Source organism: Dendrobates tinctorius, unplaced genomic scaffold (assembly GCF_039654945.1).
Source record: "Dendrobates tinctorius isolate UK_male_01 unplaced genomic scaffold, ASM3965494v1 ptg000028l, whole genome shotgun sequence".
Classification (NCBI taxonomy): Eukaryota; Metazoa; Chordata; class Amphibia; order Anura; family Dendrobatidae; genus Dendrobates; species Dendrobates tinctorius.
In genome coordinates, this window is record NW_027361696.1 from 21,379,004 (window position 1) to 21,401,282 (window position 22,279).

General features: G+C 53.2%; 1 protein-coding gene across 2 annotated transcripts in view; it reads left to right on the plus strand.

Annotated features, from left to right (window-relative positions):
- The first annotated feature begins 433 nt into the window (after nucleotides 1-433).
- Nucleotides 434-22,279, plus strand: part of KMT2B (lysine methyltransferase 2B) — a 41,744-nt gene continuing 19,898 nt past the window's right edge. For both annotated transcript variants that reach the window (XM_073570408.1, XM_073570409.1), the window contains exons 1-3: nucleotides 434-676; nucleotides 14,822-14,894; nucleotides 15,326-17,769. In XM_073570408.1, the coding sequence (XP_073426509.1) occupies nucleotides 440-676; nucleotides 14,822-14,894; nucleotides 15,326-17,769 (2,754 nt within the window). In that variant the 5' untranslated portion in view covers nucleotides 434-439. The remainder of the gene's footprint in view (nucleotides 677-14,821; nucleotides 14,895-15,325; nucleotides 17,770-22,279) is intronic.

Here is a 22,279-nt window from a genome sequence, read left to right on the forward strand (position 1 = left end):
GTGGAACTGTTTAAACTACATTGCCCATCATCCCTTGCGCGCCACCTGTACATGCAGCGTTCGGCCATTATTCGGGATTTTTATTCAGAGGCCCAGTTTTATTCCGCCGCGTGCCGTCTGTCGTTAACCCCTATTACTAGACACCTCTCGCTAGTGGAATGTGGGGGATTCGTAGCGTCTAGCTGCTTCTTTCTTCTCAGAAATCGAAGCCTTTTGGACTTGACTACATTTCCCGCCAACCCCTGTGCTCCTTTGCAGGCGTACCCCGTAACTTCGAGCGCTGTGCTTGTTGGGAACTGCAGTTCTCCGTCTTACTGAGCTGTGCTCTGAGCCCATTCGTCAGGACTACATGTCCCATGAATCCTCGAGCCTAGAGGCGGCAGAGACATTGGCGCCGGCGCTGTGAGCATTATTATTGTAGTTCCCAGAGCGGATCAAGATGGCGGCTGCGGCCTCGGCTGGTCCCGGAGCCTCGGGCTCGGTTCGGGGCCGCTTTCCCGGCCGGCCGTGGGTGGGAAGGAGCGGGAACCGGGCGGACAGAGTTCGGGTGCCGTTTACCAGCACTGGGCGAGTGGCGGCGGAGATCGTAGACCCCGTTCACCTCCGGATCCTCGAACTCCACCTGAACATGCAGCGCCTGGCGGGGGCCTGCGGCCGGGACAGTGACAGCGCCGAGGTGGGCGTCGGGGACCGGGGAGGAGCGCTGCGGTCGGGCGGTGATACAACATGTCCGATGTGTCTGTTTGTGCAATGTATCTGATCCGCTGTGTGCAGACAGCGGGCCCGGGGGGCGGGGGAGGACCAGACAGGGGGGACCCCAATGTGATGGGTTATCGGAGCCCTCGGTTCAAGACTGCTGCTCCCTGTTATTGCCCACTGTCGTCTGCATCTCCCCCAGTTAACGCCCACTGTCATCTGCTGCATACCCCCCCCCCCGTTATCGCCCACTGTTGTCTGCATCCCCCCCTGTTATCGCCCACTGTCGTCTGCATCCCCCCCCTGTTATCGCCCACTGTCGTCTGCATCCCCCCCTGTTATCGCCCACTGTCGTCTGCATCCCCCCCTGTTATCGCCCACTGTCGTCTGCATCCCCCCCCGTTATCGCCCACTGTCGTCTGCATCCCCCCCCGTTATCGCCCACTGTCGTCTGCATCCCCCCCCGTTATCGCCCACTGTTGTCTGCATCCCCCCCTGTTATCGCCCACTGTTGTCTGCATCCCCCCCCTGTTATCGCCCACTGTTGTCTGCATCCCCCCCCTGTTATCGCCCACTGTTGTCTGCATCCCCCCCCTGTTATCGCCCACTGTCGTCTGCATCCCCCCCTGTTATCGCCCACTGTCGTCTGCATCCCCCCCTGTTATCGCCCACTGTCGTCTGCATCCCCCCCCCGTTATCGCCCACTGTCGTCTGCATCCCCCCCCGTTATCGCCCACTGTCGTCTGCATCCCCCCCTGTTATCGCCCACTGTCGTCTGCATCCCCCCCTGTTATCGCCCACTGTCGTCTGCATCCCCCCCCTGTTATCGCCCACTGTCGTCTGCATCCCCCCCCTGTTATCGCCCACTGTCGTCTGCATCCCCCCCTGTTATCGCCCACTGTCGTCTGCATCCCCCCCCCTGTTATCGCCCACTGTCGTCTGCATCCCCCCCCTGTTATCGCCCACTGTCGTCTGCATCCCCCCCCCTGTTATCGCCCACTGTCGTCTGCATCCCCCCCCTGTTATCGCCCACTGTCGTCTGCATCCCCCCCCTGTTATCGCCCACTGTCGTCTGCATCCCCCCCCTGTTATCGCCCACTGTCGTCTGCATCCCCCCCCTGTTATCGCCCACTGTCGTCTGCATCCCCCCCTGTTATCGCCCACTGTCGTCTGCATCCCCCCCCTGTTATCGCCCACTGTCGTCTGCATCCCCCCCCTGTTATCGCCCACTGTCGTCTGCATCCCCCCCCTGTTATCGCCCACTGTCGTCTGCATCCCCCCCTGTTATCGCCCACTGTCGTCTGCATCCCCCCCCTGTTATCGCCCACTGTCGTCTGCATCCCCCCCCTGTTATCGCCCACTGTCGTCTGCATCCCCCCCCTGTTATCGCCCACTGTCGTCTGCATCCCCCCCCTGTTATCGCCCACTGTCGTCTGCATCCCCCCCCTGTTATCGCCCACTGTCGTCTGCATCCCCCCCCTGTTATCGCCCACTGTCGTCTGCATCCCCCCCCTGTTATCGCCCACTGTCGTCTGCATCCCCCCCTGTTATCGCCCACTGTCGTCTGCATCCCCCCCCTGTTATCGCCCACTGTCGTCTGCATCCCCCCCCTGTTATCGCCCACTGTCGTCTGCATCCCCCCCCTGTTATCGCCCACTGTCGTCTGCATCCCCCCCCTGTTATCGCCCACTGTCGTCTGCATCCCCCCCCTGTTATCGCCCACTGTCGTCTGCATCCCCCCCCTGTTATCGCCCACTGTCGTCTGCATCCCCCCCCTGTTATCGCCCACTGTCGTCTGCATCCCCCCCCTGTTATCGCCCACTGTCGTCTGCATCCCCCCCCTGTTATCGCCCACTGTCGTCTGCATCCCCCCCCTGTTATCGCCCACTGTCGTCTGCATCCCCCCCCTGTTATCGCCCACTGTCGTCTGCATCCCCCCCCTGTTATCGCCCACTGTCGTCTGCATCCCCCCCCTGTTATCGCCCACTGTCGTCTGCATCCCCCCCCTGTTATCGCCCACTGTCGTCTGCATCCCCCCCCTGTTATCGCCCACTGTCGTCTGCATCCCCCCCCTGTTATCGCCCGCTGTCGTCTGCATCCCCCCCCTGTTATCGCCCGCTGTCGTCTGCATCCCCCCCCTGTTATCGCCCGCTGTCGTCTGCATCCCCCCCCTGTTATCGCCCGCTGTCGTCTGCATCCCCCCCCTGTTATCGCCCGCTGTCGTCTGCATCCCCCCCCTGTTATCGCCCGCTGTCGTCTGCATCCCCCCCCTGTTATCGCCCGCTGTCGTCTGCATCCCCCCCCTGTTATCGCCCGCTGTCGTCTGCATCCCCCCCTGTTATCGCCCGCTGTCGTCTGCATCCCCCCCTGTTATCGCCCGCTGTCGTCTGCATCCCCCCCTGTTATCGCCCGCTGTCGTCTGCATCCCCCCCTGTTATCGCCCGCTGTCGTCTGCATCCCCCCCCTGTTATCGCCCGCTGTCGTCTGCATCCCCCCCCTGTTATCGCCCGCTGTCGTCTGCATCCCCCCCTGTTATCGCCCGCTGTCGTCTGCATCCCCCCCCTGTTATCGCCCGCTGTCGTCTGCATCCCCCCCCTGTTATCGCCCGCTGTCGTCTGCATCCCCCCCCTGTTATCGCCCGCTGTCGTCTGCATCCCCCCCCTGTTATCGCCCGCTGTCGTCTGCATCCCCCCCCTGTTATCGCCCGCTGTCGTCTGCATCCCCCCCCTGTTATCGCCCGCTGTCGTCTGCATCCCCCCCCTGTTATCGCCCGCTGTCGTCTGCATCCCCCCCCTGTTATCGCCCGCTGTCGTCTGCATCCCCCCCTGTTATCGCCCGCTGTCGTCTGCATCCCCCCCCCTGTTATCGCCCGCTGTCGTCTGCATCCCCCCCTGTTATCGCCCGCTGTCGTCTGCATCCCCCCCTGTTATCGCCCGCTGTCGTCTGCATCCCCCCCTGTTATCGCCCGCTGTCGTCTGCATCCCCCCCCTGTTATCGCCCGCTGTCGTCTGCATCCCCCCCCTGTTATCGCCCGCTGTCGTCTGCATCCCCCCCCTGTTATCGCCCGCTGTCGTCTGCATCCCCCCCTGTTATCGCCCGCTGTCGTCTGCATCCCCCCCTGTTATCGCCCGCTGTCGTCTGCATCCCCCCCCTGTTATCGCCCGCTGTCGTCTGCATCCCCCCCCTGTTATCGCCCGCTGTCGTCTGCATCCCCCCTGTTATCGCCCGCTGTCGTCTGCATCCCCCCCTGTTATCGCCCGCTGTCGTCTGCATCCCCCCCCTGTTATCGCCCGCTGTCGTCTGCATCCCCCCCTGTTATCGCCCGCTGTCGTCTGCATCCCCCCCTGTTATCGCCCGCTGTCGTCTGCATCCCCCCCCTGTTATCGCCCGCTGTCGTCTGCATCCCCCCCTGTTATCGCCCGCTGTCGTCTGCATCCCCCCCCTGTTATCGCCCGCTGTCGTCTGCATCCCCACTCCCGTTATCGCCCGCTGTCGTCGTCTGCATCCCCACTCCCGTTATCGCCCGCTGTCGTCGTCTGCATCCCCACTCCCGTTATCGCCCGCTGTCGTCGTCTGCATCCCCACTCCCGTTATCGCCCGCTGTCGTCGTCTGCATCCCCACTCCCGTTATCGCCCGCTGTCGTCGTCTGCATCCCCACTCCCGTTATCGCCCGCTGTCGTCGTCTGCATCCCCACTCCCGTTATCGCCCGCTGTCGTCGTCTGCATCCCCACTCCCGTTATCGCCCGCTGTCGTCGTCTGCATCCCCGCTGTCGTTGTCTGCATCCCCACTCCCGTTATTCGCCCACTGTCGCCTGCGGGCCCCCTAATGTTATCGGCCACTGCCCCCCTCTTTCAGCCACTTAACCATAGGGCTACTGTCTGCTTTCTACTGCTCTGTTATGAGACGTTTAAGGGTGTGTGCACACGCTGCGGATTCTGCTGCGGATTGATCCGCGCGGAATTTGAAAAATCCGCAGGTCAAAAGACCTGTGGTTTACCTGCAGATTAGCCTGCAGGTTTGCCCTGCGGTTTATCACCTCTACAATAGAGGAGATGGCAAACCGCAGCGGAATCCACCACCCACTGTCGTCTGCATCCCCCCCTGTTATCGCCCACTGTCGTCTGCATCCCCCCGTTATCGCCCACTGTCGTCTGCATCCCCCCCTGTTATCGCCCACTGTCGTCTGCATCCCCCCCTGTTATCGCCCACTGTCGTCTGCATCCCCCCCTGTTATCGCCCACTGTCGTCTGCATCCCCCCCTGTTATCGCCCACTGTCGTCTGCATCCCCCCCTGTTATCGCCCACTGTCGTCTGCATCCCCCCCTGTTATCGCCCACTGTCGTCTGCATCCCCCCCTGTTATCGCCCACTGTCGTCTGCATCCCCCCCTGTTATCGCCCACTGTCGTCTGCATCCCCCCCTGTTATCGCCCACTGTCGTCTGCATCCCCCCCTGTTATCGCCCACTGTCGTCTGCATCCCCCCCTGTTATCGCCCACTGTCGTCTGCATCCCCCCCTGTTATCGCCCACTGTCGTCTGCATCCCCCCCTGTTATCGCCCACTGTCGTCTGCATCCCCCCCTGTTATCGCCCACTGTCGTCTGCATCCCCCCCTGTTATCGCCCGCTGTCGTCTGCATCCCCCCCTGTTATCGCCCGCTGTCGTCTGCATCCCCCCCTGTTATCGCCCGCTGTCGTCTGCATCCCCCCCTGTTATCGCCCGCTGTCGTCGTCTGCATCCCCCCCCTGTTATCGCCCGCTGTCGTCGTCTGCATCCCCCCCTGTTATCGCCCGCTGTCGTCGTCTGCATCCCCACTCCCGTTATCGCCCGCTGTCGTCGTCTGCATCCCCACTCCCGTTATCGCCCGCTGTCGTCGTCTGCATCCCCACTCCCGTTATCGCCCGCTGTCGTCGTCTGCATCCCCATTCCCGTTATCGCCCGCTTTCGTCGTCTGCATCCCCACTCCCGTTATCGCCCGCTTTCGTCGTCTGCATCCCCACTCCCGTTATCGCCCGCTCTCGTCGTCTGCCGCATCCCCACTCCCGTTATCGCCCGCTCTCGTCGTCTGCCGCATCCCCACTCCCGTTATCGCCCGCTCTCGTCGTCTGCCGCATCCCCACTCCCGTTATCGCCCGCTCTCGTCGTCTGCCGCATCCCCACTCCCGTTATCGCCCGCTCTCGTCGTCTGCCGCATCCCCACTCCCGTTATCGCCCGCTCTCGTCGTCTGCCGCATCCCCACTCCCGTTATCGCCCGCTCTCGTCGTCTGCCGCATCCCCACTCCCGTTATCGCCCGCTCTCGTCGTCTGCCGCATCCCCACTCCCGTTATCGCCCGCTCTCGTCGTCTGCCGCATCCCCACTCCCGTTATCGCCCGCTCTCGTCGTCTGCCGCATCCCCACTCCCGTTATCGCCCGCTCTCGTCGTCTGCCGCATCCCCACTCCCGTTATCGCCCGCTCTCGTCGTCTGCCGCATCCCCACTCCCGTTATCGCCCGCTCTCGTCGTCTGCCGCATCCCCACTCCCGTTATCGCCCGCTCTCGTCGTCTGCCGCATCCCCACTCCCGTTATCGCCCGCTCTCGTCGTCTGCCGCATCCCCACTCCCGTTATCGCCCGCTCTCGTCGTCTGCCGCATCCCCACTCCCGTTATCGCCCGCTCTCGTCGTCTGCCGCATCCCCACTCCCGTTATCGCCCGCTCTCGTCGTCTGCCGCATCCCCACTCCCGTTATCGCCCGCTCTCGTCGTCTGCCGCATCCCCACTCCCGTTATCGCCCGCTCTCGTCGTCTGCCGCATCCCCACTCCCGTTATCGCCCGCTCTCGTCGTCTGCCGCATCCCCACTCCCGTTATCGCCCGCTCTCGTCGTCTGCCGCATCCCCACTCCCGTTATCGCCCGCTCTCGTCGTCTGCCGCATCCCCACTCCCGTTATCGCCCGCTCTCGTCGTCTGCCGCATCCCCACTCCCGTTATCGCCCGCTCTCGTCGTCTGCCGCATCCCCACTCCCGTTATCGCCCGCTCTCGTCGTCTGCCGCATCCCCACTCCCGTTATCGCCCGCTCTCGTCGTCTGCCGCATCCCCACTCCCGTTATCGCCCGCTCTCGTCGTCTGCCGCATCCCCACTCCCGTTATCGCCCGCTCTCGTCGTCTGCCGCATCCCCACTCCCGTTATCGCCCGCTCTCGTCGTCTGCCGCATCCCCACTCCCGTTATCGCCCGCTCTCGTCGTCTGCCGCATCCCCACTCCCGTTATCGCCCGCTCTCGTCGTCTGCCGCATCCCCACTCCCGTTATCGCCCGCTCTCGTCGTCTGCCGCATCCCCACTCCCGTTATCGCCCGCTCTCGTCGTCTGCCGCATCCCCACTCCCGTTATCGCCCGCTCTCGTCGTCTGCCGCATCCCCACTCCCGTTATCGCCCGCTCTCGTCGTCTGCCGCATCCCCACTCCCGTTATCGCCCGCTCTCGTCGTCTGCCGCATCCCCACTCCCGTTATCGCCCGCTCTCGTCGTCTGCCGCATCCCCACTCCCGTTATCGCCCGCTCTCGTCGTCTGCCGCATCCCCACTCCCGTTATCGCCCGCTCTCGTCGTCTGCCGCATCCCCACTCCCGTTATCGCCCGCTCTCGTCGTCTGCCGCATCCCCACTCCCGTTATCGCCCGCTCTCGTCGTCTGCCGCATCCCCACTCCCGTTATCGCCCGCTCTCGTCGTCTGCCGCATCCCCACTCCCGTTATCGCCCGCTCTCGTCGTCTGCCGCATCCCCACTCCCGTTATCGCCCGCTCTCGTCGTCTGCCGCATCCCCACTCCCGTTATCGCCCGCTCTCGTCGTCTGCCGCATCCCCACTCCCGTTATCGCCCGCTCTCGTCGTCTGCCGCATCCCCACTCCCGTTATCGCCCGCTCTCGTCGTCTGCCGCATCCCCACTCCCGTTATCGCCCGCTCTCGTCGTCTGCCGCATCCCCACTCCCGTTATCGCCCGCTCTCGTCGTCTGCCGCATCCCCACTCCCGTTATCGCCCGCTCTCGTCGTCTGCCGCATCCCCACTCCCGTTATCGCCCGCTCTCGTCGTCTGCCGCATCCCCACTCCCGTTATCGCCCGCTCTCGTCGTCTGCCGCATCCCCACCCCCGTTATCGCCCGCTCTCGTCGTCTGCCGCATCCCCACCCCCGTTATCGCCCGCTCTCGTCGTCTGCCGCATCCCCACCCCCGTTATCGCCCGCTCTCGTCGTCTGCCGCATCCCCACCCCCGTTATCGCCCGCTCTCGTCGTCTGCATCCCCACTCCCGTTATTCGCCCACTGTCGCCTGCGGGCCCCCCAATGTTATCGGCCACTGCCCCCCTCTTTCAGCCACTTAACCATAGGGCTACTGTCTGCTTTCTACTGCTCTGTTATGAGACGTTTAAGGGTGTGTGCACACGCTGCGGATTCTGCTGCGGATTTTGAAAAATCCGCAGGTCAAAAGACCTGTGGTTTACCTGCAGATTAGCCTGCAGGTTTGCCCTGCGGTTTATCACCTCTACAATAGAGGAGATGGCAAACCGCAGCGGAATCCACAGAAAGAATTGACATGTCAATTTCTGGGGATTAGAAACCGCAGCAAATCCGCGCAGAAAAATCTGCACCGTCTGCACTGCAGTTTCCATTTCCCATAGTATATTATGTTACTGTACACCGCAGCAGAAACTGCAGCGTGTGCACATAGCCTAAGACTTGGGGAGAAGCTTTTTTTTGCGCGATGTTACTAGTCTGTAGGGAGGTATCCAATCAGTTATTGATGTGTTATCTGTATGTTAGCATAATCAGTGGTGGGAAAAGCTCCTAATATTTTATGTAGTGCCTGATGATGTCATTTTGTACTCCAGAGCTGCACTCACTATTCTCTTAGTAAAGTCACTATAGAAATAATTATGTACACAGTGAGTGCAGCTCTGGGGTATAATACAGGAGGTATCTCAGGATCAGTAATGTATGTACACAGTGACTGCACCAGCAGAATAGTGAGTGCAGCTCTGGAGTATAATACATGATGTAACTCAGGATCAGTAATGTATATACATAGTGACTGCACCAGCAGAATAGTGAGTGCAGCTCTGGAGTATAATACAGCATGTAACTCAGGATCAGTAATGTATGTATACAGTGACTGCACCAGCAGAATAGTGAGTGCAGCTCTGGGGTATAATACAGGATTTATCAGATGATCACTAATGTATGTACACAGTGACTGCACCAGCAGAATAGTGAGTGCAGCTCTGGAGTATAATACAGGATGGAACTCAGGATCAGTAATGTATGTACACAGTGACTGCACCAGCAGAATAGTGAGTGCAGCTCTGGAGTATAATACAGGATGGAACTCAGAATCAGTAATGTAATGTATGTACACAGTGACTGCACCAGCAGAATAGTGAGTGCAGCTCTGGGGTATAATACAGGATTTATCACATGATCACTAATGTATGTACACAGTGACTGCACCAGCAGAATAGTGAGTGCAGCTCTGGAGTATAATACAGGATGGAACTCAGAATCAGTAATGTAATGTATGTACACAGTGACTGCACCAGCAGAATAGTGAGTGCAGCTCTGGAGGAATAATACAGGATGTAAGTCAGGATCAGTAATGTATGTACACAGTGACTGCACCAGCAGGATAGGGAGTGAAGCTCTGGGGTATAATACAGGGTGTATCACATGATCAGTAATGTATGTACATAGTGAGTGCAGCTCTGGGGTATAATACAGGATGTAACTCAGGACCAGTAATGTAATGTATGTACACAGTGCACCAGCAGAATAGTGAGTGCAGCTCTGGGGTATAATGCAGGCTATGTATTTATCTTTGGTATAATCTGTTTTTGATGAGTTTTGTGCTTTGTGTCCGGTCAGTGTTCTTGGTTACTGGATATGTAAAGGTTGGTTTACTCTGCTGATTTGTACCCTTCTTCCCCTGTTGGTTCTGTAGTTCGAATGATGATGTTTTTGTCTGTGATCCCTGTAGATTGCAGATGATGGGAGTTGTCTTTATGCTCTTGTGTTTAGTCATCCTTCGATGTGACATTTCTCGCGTTCTATTAAGTTATCTTGATCTTCATTATGGCTGGTACAGGATGACGCCCAGTGATGGCCGCCGTGACCGTGCGCTGATAAACCCCGCAGTCTGTAGTTCTAGCCTTCCCTGCATGAACCAGAAGGCCAGGATGAGCAGAACTAGTTGTAGAACTTCTAAATTTTTTAATAGTTTTTTTAGTTCTTTCTTTTTGCAGGAGAAATTGGATTTTTGAGACTGTTTTACCCACATTACACAATGCTTAATTTTTTTTGCAGTGTCAAAAAAGCCTAAAAAATACTTTTCTACATTATTTTACCAATGTCTGTCACTCAGTGAATTCTCCAGGACAGGATAATCGTGCATCTTTAGGCTAAGTGCACACGCAGCAGAAAATTTCTGCTTGAAAACCTGACTCCCTTCCCAGAAACCGCACCTATTTTTCCGCGGCGGTTTTTGCGCGGTTTTTGATGCGTTTTTTTCCGCAGCGGTTTCAAAACGCATGGAAGAAGCCAAAACCACGGAAAAATCGGCAAAATTAATTAGCATGCTGCGGTTTTTACCACGATGTGTTTTTTTTGCGGTAAAAAACGCATCAATGTGCACAATGCATAGAAATGACTAGGACGCTTATTTTTATTTTATTTTATTTTTATGGGATCAAAAAACGATAATCCCTCCAACTCTGCATTCAAATACCACAAATGGTTCGAAAATGTGGTCAGGGCTATTTCTGCAATGTTGTTGTCACATTCTTTATAGTCTAACAGACTATGCAAAATACCTAAATCTTAAAATACCTCAATTTGGATTTTTTCAAACTTTGAGCGACGAGCGGCACGGGTTAACGTCGTTTGATCGAGCTCAAATTTTGGCTATCTCAATATCTGGAAAGGGGAATCGTTTTGTGGGGTCCAGACGGACAAAATTCCGACATCGATTTTTTGCGGTCACCCTAGTGTGCACACAGCCTTACTGTTTGGGAATTTGCCTTTATTCTGTGCCTGCAAAAGAAATCCACTCATACCAAGCTCCATTTTTTTTTTTTTTTTCTTGATTTTATTTTTTGTTTCTTTATTTGTTTATTTTTTTTCTTGTTATTTTAACAGATTGAAGCCATTTTTATTGATTTATTTGCATTTTGTACTTAGTGTTTTGACTGCGTCTTATTTTTTTTGACGCATGCGGCGATTGAAAAATTACATTTTAATGACATTTTTTCTTTATGGGTGTCCACCATTTGGGTAATTTTACATTTTGGGATTTCAGAGTTTTATAGAATGTGCTTTTGTGTTTTTTTTTTGGTTTGTTTTTTTTATTGTGCAGAGAAGCCCTGGGGGTCTTTCTAGGTTCTCAGGATTGACTGTACAGGTCCCCTATGATGTCACCACAGCATAGGATGGCAGTGGGGGTCAGGGTTTCCTCTACACATATGGAGTCTGGGATGATATTAATGACCATAGTCGGCCTTAAAGGTGTTAAATCTGTTCAGCATTGAATAAGATCTCATAAAAGAGATCGCTGCCACAGTGAATCGGGCCACTATATTGAGTTTTCCTCACTGTGGGTTGTTCTAGAATGGAGCTTCATCCCGTGTAAAAGGGTCCATGAAATAATGATCCTCTCCTGGGGCCTGTTTATTAATGTGCATTGCCCCTTTAACCCCTTAACGACCAAGCCATTTTGTAGGTTAAAGACCAGGCCTTAATTTTAAAATCGGACTACTGTCACTTTATGTGGTTATAACTCTGGAACGCTTCAACAAATCCCGCTGATTCTGACTTTGTTTTTTCGTGACATATTGTACTTAATGTTAGTGGTAAAATTTCTACGATATAACTTGCGTTTATTTATGAAAAAATGGAAATATGGCAAAAATTTTGCAATTTTCATACTTTCAATTTTTATGCCCTTACATCAGAGAGATATGTCACAAGAAAATAGTTAATAAATAACATTTCCCACATGTCTACTTTACATCAGCACAATTTTGGAACCAAATTTTTTTTTTCTTAGGAAGTTATAAGGGTTAAAAAATGACCAGCGATTTCTAATTTTTCCAACAAAATTTACAAAACCATTTTTTTAGGGATCACCTCACATTTGAAGTGAGTTTGGGGGGGTCAGTATAACAGAAAATACCCAAAAGTGACACCGTTCTAAAAACTGCACCCCTCAAAGTGTTCAAAACCACATTCAAGAAGTTTATTAACCGTTTAGGTACTTCACAAGAATTGAAGTAATGTGGAAGGAAAAAATGAACATTTAATTTTTTATTTGGACACAATTTTTTTTTACTTTGTCAAGGGTATCAGGAGAAAATGAATCACAATATTTGTTGTGTAATTTCTCCTGAGCACACCGATACCCCATGTGTGGAGGAAGACCAATCTTTAGGCGCACGACAGTGCTCAGAAGGGAAGGAACATCATTTGAGATTTTGAATGTCAAATTGGCTGGGATCGACAGCGGACGTCATGTCGCATTTGGAGAGCCCCTGATGTGCCTAAACAGTGGAAACCCCCCTCAAGTGACACCATTTTGGAAACTAGACCCCCCAAGGAGCTTATCTAGATGTGTGTTGAGCACTTTGAACCCCCAAGTGCTTCACAGAAGTTTATAACGTAGAGCCGTGAAAATAAAAAAATCTTTTTTTCCACAAAATTGATCATTTTGCCCCCAAATTTTTATTTTCCCAAGGGTAGCAAGAAAAATAGGACCCCAACAGACAGTTGTGGTGCAGTTTTTCCTGAGTACGCTGATACCCCATATGTGTGGTGGATCCACTGTTTGGGCACATGGCTGAGCTCAGAAGGGAAGGAGCGCCGTTTTGGAATTCAGACTTTGATGGAATGTTCTACGGGCATCATGTTGCGTTTGCAGAGCCCCTGATGTGCCAAAACAGAAGGAAACCCCCACAAGTGACCCCGTTTAGGAAACTAGACCCCCATGGAACTTATCTAGATGCATAGTGAGCACTTTGAACCCCCAAGTGCTTCACAGAAGTTTATAACGCAGAGCTGTGAAAATTAAAAAATCATATTTTTTTTCCACAAAAATCTTTAATGAGCTATAATTTTTCCATATTTTGGCCGACAGAGTCATATGTGGGCTTGATTTTTGTGGCAAGAGCTGACGTTTTTATTGGTACCATTTTCGGGCACACAACGATTTTTGATCGCTTTCTATTTTGATTTTTCTGTTCATTTTTTGATTGAACAAAAACCAGCTATTGAGGAATGCTTTTTTTTTTTTTTTTTTTTTCTCCCTCTGTTCCGCGTGTGGTAAAATTTGTATGGCAGCTTTATTCTTCGGGTCACTACGATCACAGTGATACCTCATTTATATCATTTTTTTATGTTTTGGTGTTTTTTACACAATAAAAACTTTGATAGAAAAAATATTTTTGCATCACTTTATTCTGCGAGCTATAACTTTTTTTTATTTTTTCGCTGATGATGCTGTTTGGAGGCTCGTTTTTTGCGGGACAAGATGACGTTTTCAGCGGTACCATGTTTATTTATATCCGTTTTTTTGATCGCGTGTTATTGCACTTTTTCCAAGCAGTATGATACCGCTTGGAAAAAGTATAATTTGCTTACTTTTTTTTTTGTGGCGTTCACTGAAGGGGTTAACTAGGGTGGCACTTCTATAGATGGAATTTTTACGGACGTGACAATATCAAACGTGTGGTTTTGTTTATTTTTATTTTTTAGGGGATTTTTTTAGGGATTTTTTAAAATTATTTTTTAATTTTTTTTTTTTTCTACATATTTTTTAAAAAAAAATGTTTTTTTTTTTTGTTTGTTTTTTTTTTTTTTTTACCTTGTCCCTTTATGGGACTTTCACTTTCGCTTTGACTTTAGGTATAATACATTGCAATGCTCCAGCATTGTAATGCATTATACCAATGCTGAAAGCTGGTGACACCTTGCTGTGAGCATGATCTCACCAGCTTTCCGTAGGTAAATGACCCGGAGGTTGTCATGACACCTCCGGGTCATCATGGCACAGGTCGGGCCCCGAGATTACATCGCGGGGATGCCGACCTGAATCAGAGGGAGCCCCCTACCCTCTGCTTTCCCCTCTGAACGCTGCGATCACGCTCGATTGCAGCGGTGAGGGGGTTAACAGCCAGGGGCGGTGGGGGCTCCGCTCCTAGCTGTCAGTGCAGGAGGCTCAGCCACTGCAGCGCTGAGCTCCTACACTGATCGGGCAAGGAGAAGCTCAAATTTCAGCCTCTCCTCATCGCTGCTGTTTGGTCTGTCAGACTGGTCAGTCATTCACAGCGCTGTGAGTGCAGGGACCGAGTGCAAGGGTCCCTGCCCCCCTTGCTGTGCCTCTCTGAACTGAAACTGAGTGTTTACACGCAGTGACAGTTCAAAGGCAGGACGTGCAGAGTCCGTCATGGTGTGGGAAGTTACCTCCTGCCATGACGGACTGTGCACGTCCATAGACATTAAGGAGTAAAGGCTCAATAGTTGGTCACATGCCGGGAGGATTATATCTGATCATTGTCCTGACTGATCCCACTGTAGACGGCGTTCACTTTAGGGGGGCTTCTGTTCGTAGTGGAATGTTCCCGTTATGTACTTTGATAGTCATCTATCCGGGTCCGGCCTCATACACCACCACTGGTTCCGAAAATGAAATCTGATTTGGCGCTAAGTCCCCCTTTAGTCTTTTTGCACGACTATACCGCCACAGGGAGAGTGGGGTCCTGGCACCAGAGTGGCGGCCACATCATGCAGGATCTATGGGGGTCTGAAAATTGTCAAGAGAAGGCAGATTTTCCTTCACAGTTTCCGAGACTTCTGCTTGCTGTTAGTGAATGGTTGTGTTCAGGGTCAAACAACCTGTATAGTGTCTGTGCATCTTGCAGCTGAAGGTCCGTTACAGGCAGCCCCCTGTGATGGGGTGGTGAGGAGGGGGGATGCAGCCGACTATGATGATGGGAGGGGGTGTGGCCTCCTGGGGTGGGGAGGGGGTGCAGCCCCCTGTGATGATGGTGTGGGAAAGGGGACTTCTCATATAGAGTCTTGAGGCCTCTAATCAAATTTTTATTTTGTCTTTTTCAGGGGGAGTTTGAGGGGTTCAGCGAGGAGGAGTTCAAGCAGAGTGCTCTGCGCCTTGCCCTGCGCTCAAATAAAGGTAAAGAGACCCCTCGAATTACTAAAGCTCGGCCCACTAGTGTTCCCTGTTATCAGCCATTTCCGGCTGAGGAGAGGCTGATTTAGTGTCAGCCAGTCCCCTGTTCTGTCCTGAAAAGGGGATGGGACCCCAGAACACCTGTGCTCATGGCTCCTCTGTGGGTCAGACATTGATGTACGATCTCCCACCAGTAGGTGGCGCTGGAGACGTTTGGTGGGAAGCGAATTTGCATACCCTTTCCCATTGGCCATTGCCTGGGTCTCTTCCCTGTCTATGAGCTAAGAACCTCCAGGCTCGCTGCAGCAATCGGAGCCAGCTGTGGTCACGTCTGAGATCTCTCTGTGCTCCTGCAGATTTCGGGAAGGGGTTACAGCTGACATTTTTGCAAACAATTAGGATAATTCATTACATTTATTTTTTTTCTCTTTTAGGTCCAAGATCTAAATCCTTGTCCCACTGTGCTCCATCTGTGAAGTCTTGCTCCACGCCAGCGAGTCCTGCCAGTCCCCCTGCACCATGTGTGACGCGAGAGGGCCCCACAACGCCGGTCAGGCAGCACACCAGCCTGGCACTGCACAATATTAAGAAGAGTTTCACGCCCGAGAAGATCGTACGGGTGCATCTGACACAACTGGACCCCTCTCTGTATAGTCTGAATTCTCCTACTATACTGTGTTCTGCGAAGGAGACCCCCAAATCCCCCGTCAGTCATAGTGTTTCCTCTTTAGCTCCCTGCATTTTCTTCTCCCCTGAAAGAAATCCACATCCCAATGATCTCACTAAGCCACCAGATTGCTCCACTGTTCCTCCTGTCCACAACAGGTGTCGGAAGAGCAACGGAAAGCAGACCGGATCTAGACACCGGACTCAGACGGCACCACGTCCATGTAAAGCAAGCGTCAAAGAAGTAGACAGATTCCCCGATGCATCTGCTGGGGAGAGTAATAGCACCGAACCCCCTGAAGGTTGCTCCTCAGATCCGGCAGATGCCAATATGAAGACGTCGATTTCCTCCACTTGGAAGACTCTGGATGAGACATCTGCACCCGTTGTCACCAGTTCAGGAGAACCAAGAAGCCAGGTAACTTGTAAATCCAAGAGAGGAAAGGTCAGAGAACAGAGGTCCGAAGGGGCACCAGAGGCCAAAGAGGTAACAAAACGGAGAAGACTGAGGAGCCGTGAAGTCCCCAAGGTGAAGTGGAAGCTGCGCGGAAGTTGTCGACAGGAAAGGCAATCGGAAGAAGCCAAGGTAGAAACGCCAACGTATGAAGACGACAGTAAGGAGGAAGAACAAGAGAAACTACTGATCGACACTGATTCTCTAACAACTGACTGTAAGCAGTCTTCTTTGTCCTCTGCAGAAGAAACCGCACCTACAAGGGAAGAAACCACTGATCAATCAAAGAACGATGGCCAAGATGGCACAGAAACCTCAGGCCATGAAGAAGACAAAGCTGCCAACGATAAGGAAGAGATTACCAAGTCCAAGGAGAAAGGTCCTGAATTGGAGGCTGAAGAGACTCCTCCAGAGTCATCAGCGATGGAGTCGACTCTGATTGCAGCCCCACGGAACGAACAGAGCAGTTTAGGTGACAAATCTGAGCCGCCTCTCCCAATATTAAAGATTAAGATTCTGCGAAGTCAGAAGGAAAAGTTGAAGCGAGCACTGAAGGCGGAGCGCATGGCTCAGCGAAGGCTTATGATTAAGATGATGCAAGCAGAGGCCAAGGTCGAGTCTAAACCAGAATCTCCTGCCAAAGTTGAGACCCCCACTAATGACGACGGGGGCTTCCTCAAGCCGGCAGCGAGCGGCAGACCTTCCCGCGTCATTAAAATGCCTCGCAGATTCATAGACGATTCGGAGCCACCGGCTGCTGAGAACCCAACTAAGAAGGTCCAGTCCAAGCCGCTCCTCACCATGGCTGAGCTGGAGAAGCAGGTGCTCTCCGACACTCATCTTCCTCCTTCTGACCCTCGGTTTAGTCTTTTTAACGAAGACGACCACCTGAACTCTCTACCTCCAACGTTGCCCAACACTGACTGCCCCCAGATCGTCTCCTCGACTTCCGCCGCTCCTTCTGAAAGCGTTCGCAAAAATATCCTCCGAGCGCCAACATTTTGCTGGCGGTCGTCCAACGTCTCGGAGCTTCAGGAGGCGCCGTTATCTACTCAACCTCTCTTTCGTCTGCAATCTTCAACCTCTCCCGAGGACCCCTTAAAGACCAGCACGCCCGCTTCAACGTCTTCCCCTCCTTCATCCAGCGTTCCTCCCAAAGTAGAGTCTGCCAAGCGTTCTCCTCTCCTCCGCGCTCCTCAGTTTACACCCAGCGCCGCGCACCTGAAGATTTACCAGTCTGTCTCCCTCCAAGACACGGAGGCCACCACGAGCCGCCTGCAGCAGAGCGACCACAGTTCCACTACCGCAGTCACCTCTTCTCCAGAAGTCCTGGTGTCGGCTCTGACTAAACCTAGTGATTTGCAGTCTTCGGGGAGGAGAGCGAACCATTTGGCTTTCCCTCTGTTTGTGGATTCCCTTTCTGGCAACATGGTGGTGAACCTGGACAAGACCGAAGCTGTAGATGCCTCAAGTTTGAAATCGGAGAAGCCGAGCGGCAACCTGCAGCAGAATGACCCACTGGATGCATCCAGCAAAGCCCTGGAGATTGGAGCCATGACTCTGCACAATGCCCAGGCCGCAGGGCGCAAGGTGGTGGTGAAGGCCCATCTGACGTCCGGTGTGGGGTCTCGGGAAAACGCCGCCACTTTCCCACCCAACGAAATTAGCCTCTCTGGCACCGACAAGAAGGTCATCAGCCTCCTGGAAAAGGCCAAGATACAACTCTTCAAGATAGACAAGCAGAAGAACGTGGAACTGGTAAGGGCTGCACCCGGGGGTTTCCTCACGTACAGTCGTTTACATAACAATCACCTAAGTGGGAGATTAGGAACTGAAAGTTCCAATGTAAAAAAAAAAAAAAAGCAGCATTGAGTATTTCGCCTATGCCTCGTTGGGGGACACAGACTGTGGGTGTTATGCCTCTTGCCACTAGGAGGACACTAAGTAAACACAGAAAAAAGATAACTCCTCCCCTGCAGTATACACCCTCTCGCTGGCTGGGAATTCCCCAGTTCTTGCTTAGAGTCTGTAGGAGGCACTTGGGTCTGGTTTCAGACCCCACCGTTTTTATTTTTGAATTTTCTGTAAATTTTTGTTTTTCAATTAACGGAATGAAGGGGGCGACGGTTCCTTTCAATGGACTGCTCTCCCCTGAACCAACAACAGGCAAGCACGCGGAGTATACCTCCCCGTACACTTTCCTGCGATGACTGGGGCTGATTCTTCTGGCGATGGTTCCTTTACAGTCCCGATACCCCACCCGGATACGAGGGCGAGCGCACGGAGAAGACTTGAGCAGCGCTTTTGGATGCCCTGAATCATTCCCATAGCTTTCCGTCCCCCTGCCCATAGGGTGGATCGATTGAGCAATACCCCTGTAACAACCTCTCCGGCTCTGCTACATCGCCTGGGAGCTTTTTTACCTCAGGATCTGAGATGGGATGAAACCTGCAGGCTCCTGGACAGCGCAGACGGTGCGAGCACCAGATTGGAGGTATGGGGTCGGGTCCTGGTCCCTGGTAGAAGCGCTGACCGAGTCTCAGAGGTGGCATACCGGCGCCCCATCGCGGCTCCCCCCTTCACCCGGCACTCGCCACGGGTAGGCCTAAAAATGTAGTCCCCAGCTTTTCGGCCTACTAGGCTGCAATTTACATAGCGCCGCCCACTGTTAGCGCCGCCGCCCACGTCTTTGGCGCCTCTCGTTCTGTACGAGTGGCTCCCTGCTAGTCTCGGGGGCCATGTCCTTAACCCCTTCTCTGCTCTTCGGGCTCTGACGGCTGCGGGGGTGTGCGCATGGATGGACAACTCCTGGTGATGCTACAGGGCCTCCGATATTCCTCCCAGGGACACAGCATCTGGACCGCGGGTAAGCTGCATCTGCTCTCAGAGAAAAGCTTAACCCCTTCGCTGCACATTACCTGCAGCTGCAGCCCCGGCTCTGCTTGTAACCCTTTCATGGGCACTACGTCTCAGTCTAAGGAAGCAAAAAAGGGGGCTAATAAGCGCACTGCCTTCTTTACCGCTGGTACCTCTTGCAAGACTGCCTTGCCCAGTACCCAGACTAATCCGCTATGCACGGATTGCGACCCGGCTTGTGCTAAGACGCCATCCACCGCCGATGCAAGGTGCTCCCTGAGTTTAGTCCCCTTGTGTGGGCCGCGTCCTTGTCACGGTCTGTGGAGTCACTGACCAAGGCTATAGACTCCTCCGGGAATCCTCTTTAAGTCAGAATGCGTCTTTACCGCCCGAGGAGGGCTTTGGCGACGGCCGGGAACCATCCGCCAGCAGGGGGCCGTGCTCGTTCAAGGGATCCACAGGTCTCTAGAAAGCGGACACATGACGCATCCCCTAGTCACGCTTTCGATTCAGCATCGGCGAGTTCTGTCTCTCGCTCTAAAACCCTCTCCTAATGTTCGCAGAGAACATTTCTCTGAATTCGAGTCTGACACGTCAGTCCCTCAGAATTCCCCAAATGTCCATGAATCGCTTGATTCTCTGACAGTCAACAAGTTTCTGACATTGGACGAGGAGAATATTCCCGCTCCATAACACGTTATCTCCTTTAAGAAGACTAAACGTGTACACAGGGTATTTGCCAGCCATCCGGAGTTGAAGGACATTGTCTAGAAACGTAGGATCCGATCACATAACCGGTTCACAGGGCAAAAGCCTACCGAGGCTAAATACCCCTTTACTCCAGACAGTCCCCCTCGGTGGAACCTCCTGTATTGTGCCTTGCTCCTAAAACGCTTTGATCTGTTTCTGAGGGCTCTTCAGTCAGAAACTCCTCCAATTGTCAAATTGGCTACCTCGCCAGTTCAGTTTTTGGAGCTTCAGAAGCGGCATTTTTTCCCCATCTTTCGCGGCGACTTGAGTGGCTAAGGCAATGGCCACCTGGGAAGAGGTCTTAATTACTGCCTTCCAAGGTAGCAATCCTCCGGAGACAACCAGTGTCGCCAAGCAGATAATTCACGCAGGGGATTTTGCAGTAGACGCCTCTTTAGATGCCGCTAATTGCGCTGCTAAGGCAACCGCTAATGCAGTTTCCATCAGAACAGCCCTATGGCCACGCGACTGCCGGGCAGATTTCACCTCCAAGAGATTAAAGACCTCTGCCGTATCAAACTGGTCGCCTGACTGGACAAGAAACTAGGCCAGCTAATTTCTGACACTTCCGGGGGGGAAGAGTAGGTTTCTTCCCCAACAAGGGGCTGCCCGTCCGTTTTCGGAATCAACAGCCGACTCGTTTTGTCGACCTTTTTCGCAACAGCTCCAGCTGGTCCTCCACAACCTTCTCTTCCGGATCAGGTCGGTCCCTGCGTGGAGACAGGTTCCCAGGTCTCTCACAGACCTAACCGCTCTTGGAACCAAGGCCGACAGCATCTGGACCTAAGGAAGCAGATCCCATAGATCCTCAATGACTTGTGGTATCCGGCAGACACCGACAAAGTAGGCGGCCGTCTGCTGTCATTCAGTCACTGCCTTCCTTTGGGCCGTCCATGCGCCGCAAAGGGACGGAGTCACCCTTCCGGTCCCTCAAGACGAATGGTTCAGCGTTTTTTTATTCAAACCTTTCTTTGTGGTTCCAAGGAAGGAAGGAACGATGCGGTCCATACTGGACCTCAAGCTGTCAAATCAGTTAGTCAAAGTACGGCGATTCCGAATGGAATTCCTCCGATCGGTGTCACCTCCATGCAAAAGGGAGAGTCTCTATCATCCAGTAGTTCCTGCGTTTTGCAATTCGAGAAGAACACTTCTAGTTCGTTGCCTTGTCCTTCGCTCTTGCCACCGCCACCAGGGTCTATACCAAGGCCATATCGGCTGTCATGGCCATTCTCTACGCTTGGGGAGTGGTGGTACTGCCGTATCGGGACAACCTGCTGATCAAAGGTCCATCCCTTCCAGCCTGCGAGAAATCCGCGGATATCACAGCAGGGCTGTGGAGTCGGAGTCGTGGAGTCGGAGTCGGTGCTCATTTTGGTGGAGTCGGAGTTGGAGTCGGTATAAAATGGACCGACTCCGACTCCTAAAATATATAATAAATTGGGTACAGTAATTCAATGCAGGATGTGCTGAATATTTTTTCATAGGAGTTTGGGAAAGTTATGAAATGTCCTATAAATGGCTGTTATATTCCTGATCTAAGGCTACATTCACACACAGCGTTTTTCCTTTGTTTTTTGAGGATACGTTTTTCAGCTGCAAAAGCTGATCATCTTTTTAAAAAACTGCATCACCTGAAAGGTTTTTGAGCTCATAGATAATGTTTTCAATAGCAAAAGCAGATTAGAAATCTGCTCTATCTATCCATTTATCCATATCTGTCTATCCATATCGTATCTGTACCAAAAAGAATGAAAACCGGGTAGTACACCAATATATATTCTGTTCTATATAAATATCTTGATTATTGGATCATAAAAATGATTAAATGTCTGAGGTTCACATTGTACTACAATAAATTTTTCACTTAAATATAAGCAATATGTGTGGGAGTCGGAGTCGTGGAGTCGGAGTTGGAGTCGGAGTCGGTGTAAGGGAAATTGAGGAGTCGGAGTCGCAGGTTTGGCTTACCGACTCCACAGCCCTGTATCACAGTAAATACACTTTCTCGCCTGGGTCGGAAGATAAACTTCGAAAATTCTTCCCCAACACCGGTCTAGCAGATTTCCTTTTTGGAATTGATCTTGGACTCTTCCCGCGGGTTGGTCATTCTCACTCCAGAAACGGCCCGAGCCTTTCAACAGGCAACGCGGACTCTTTCCCGTCCGGTTTCTCACTCCATATTTTTTCAGCATGATAGTTCTTGAAAACATGATGGCAGCGATGGAAGTGGTCCCATTCGCACAGTTCCATTTCCGCCCTTTACAGCATGCGTTGCTGTTAACTTGGGACAAGAAACCGTTCTCCTTGGACCGCCGGTTCCTTCTGTCCCTGCGGCTCAGACGAGCCCCCAAGCGGGGGACACTGAAATCCTCCCTGAGTTAAGGGAAGTTCTCCCAGTACGATGGTCGGTGGTGACCATCGACGCCAGTCTCCTAGGCTTGTGTGAGGGTTTTTTTCTTCGTCCCCACACGGCACAGGGTCGTTGGTTAATTCAAGAGTCACGTCTCCCCATCAACATCTTGGACATTCAAGCGATCAAATTAGCTCTACTGAGTTTCCATCTCCTCGCAGGTCACCTCATCAGGATCCAATCCGACAACGCCACGGCTGTGGCGTATATCAACCGTCAGGGGGGTACTCGGAGCTGGATGGCCATGCACGA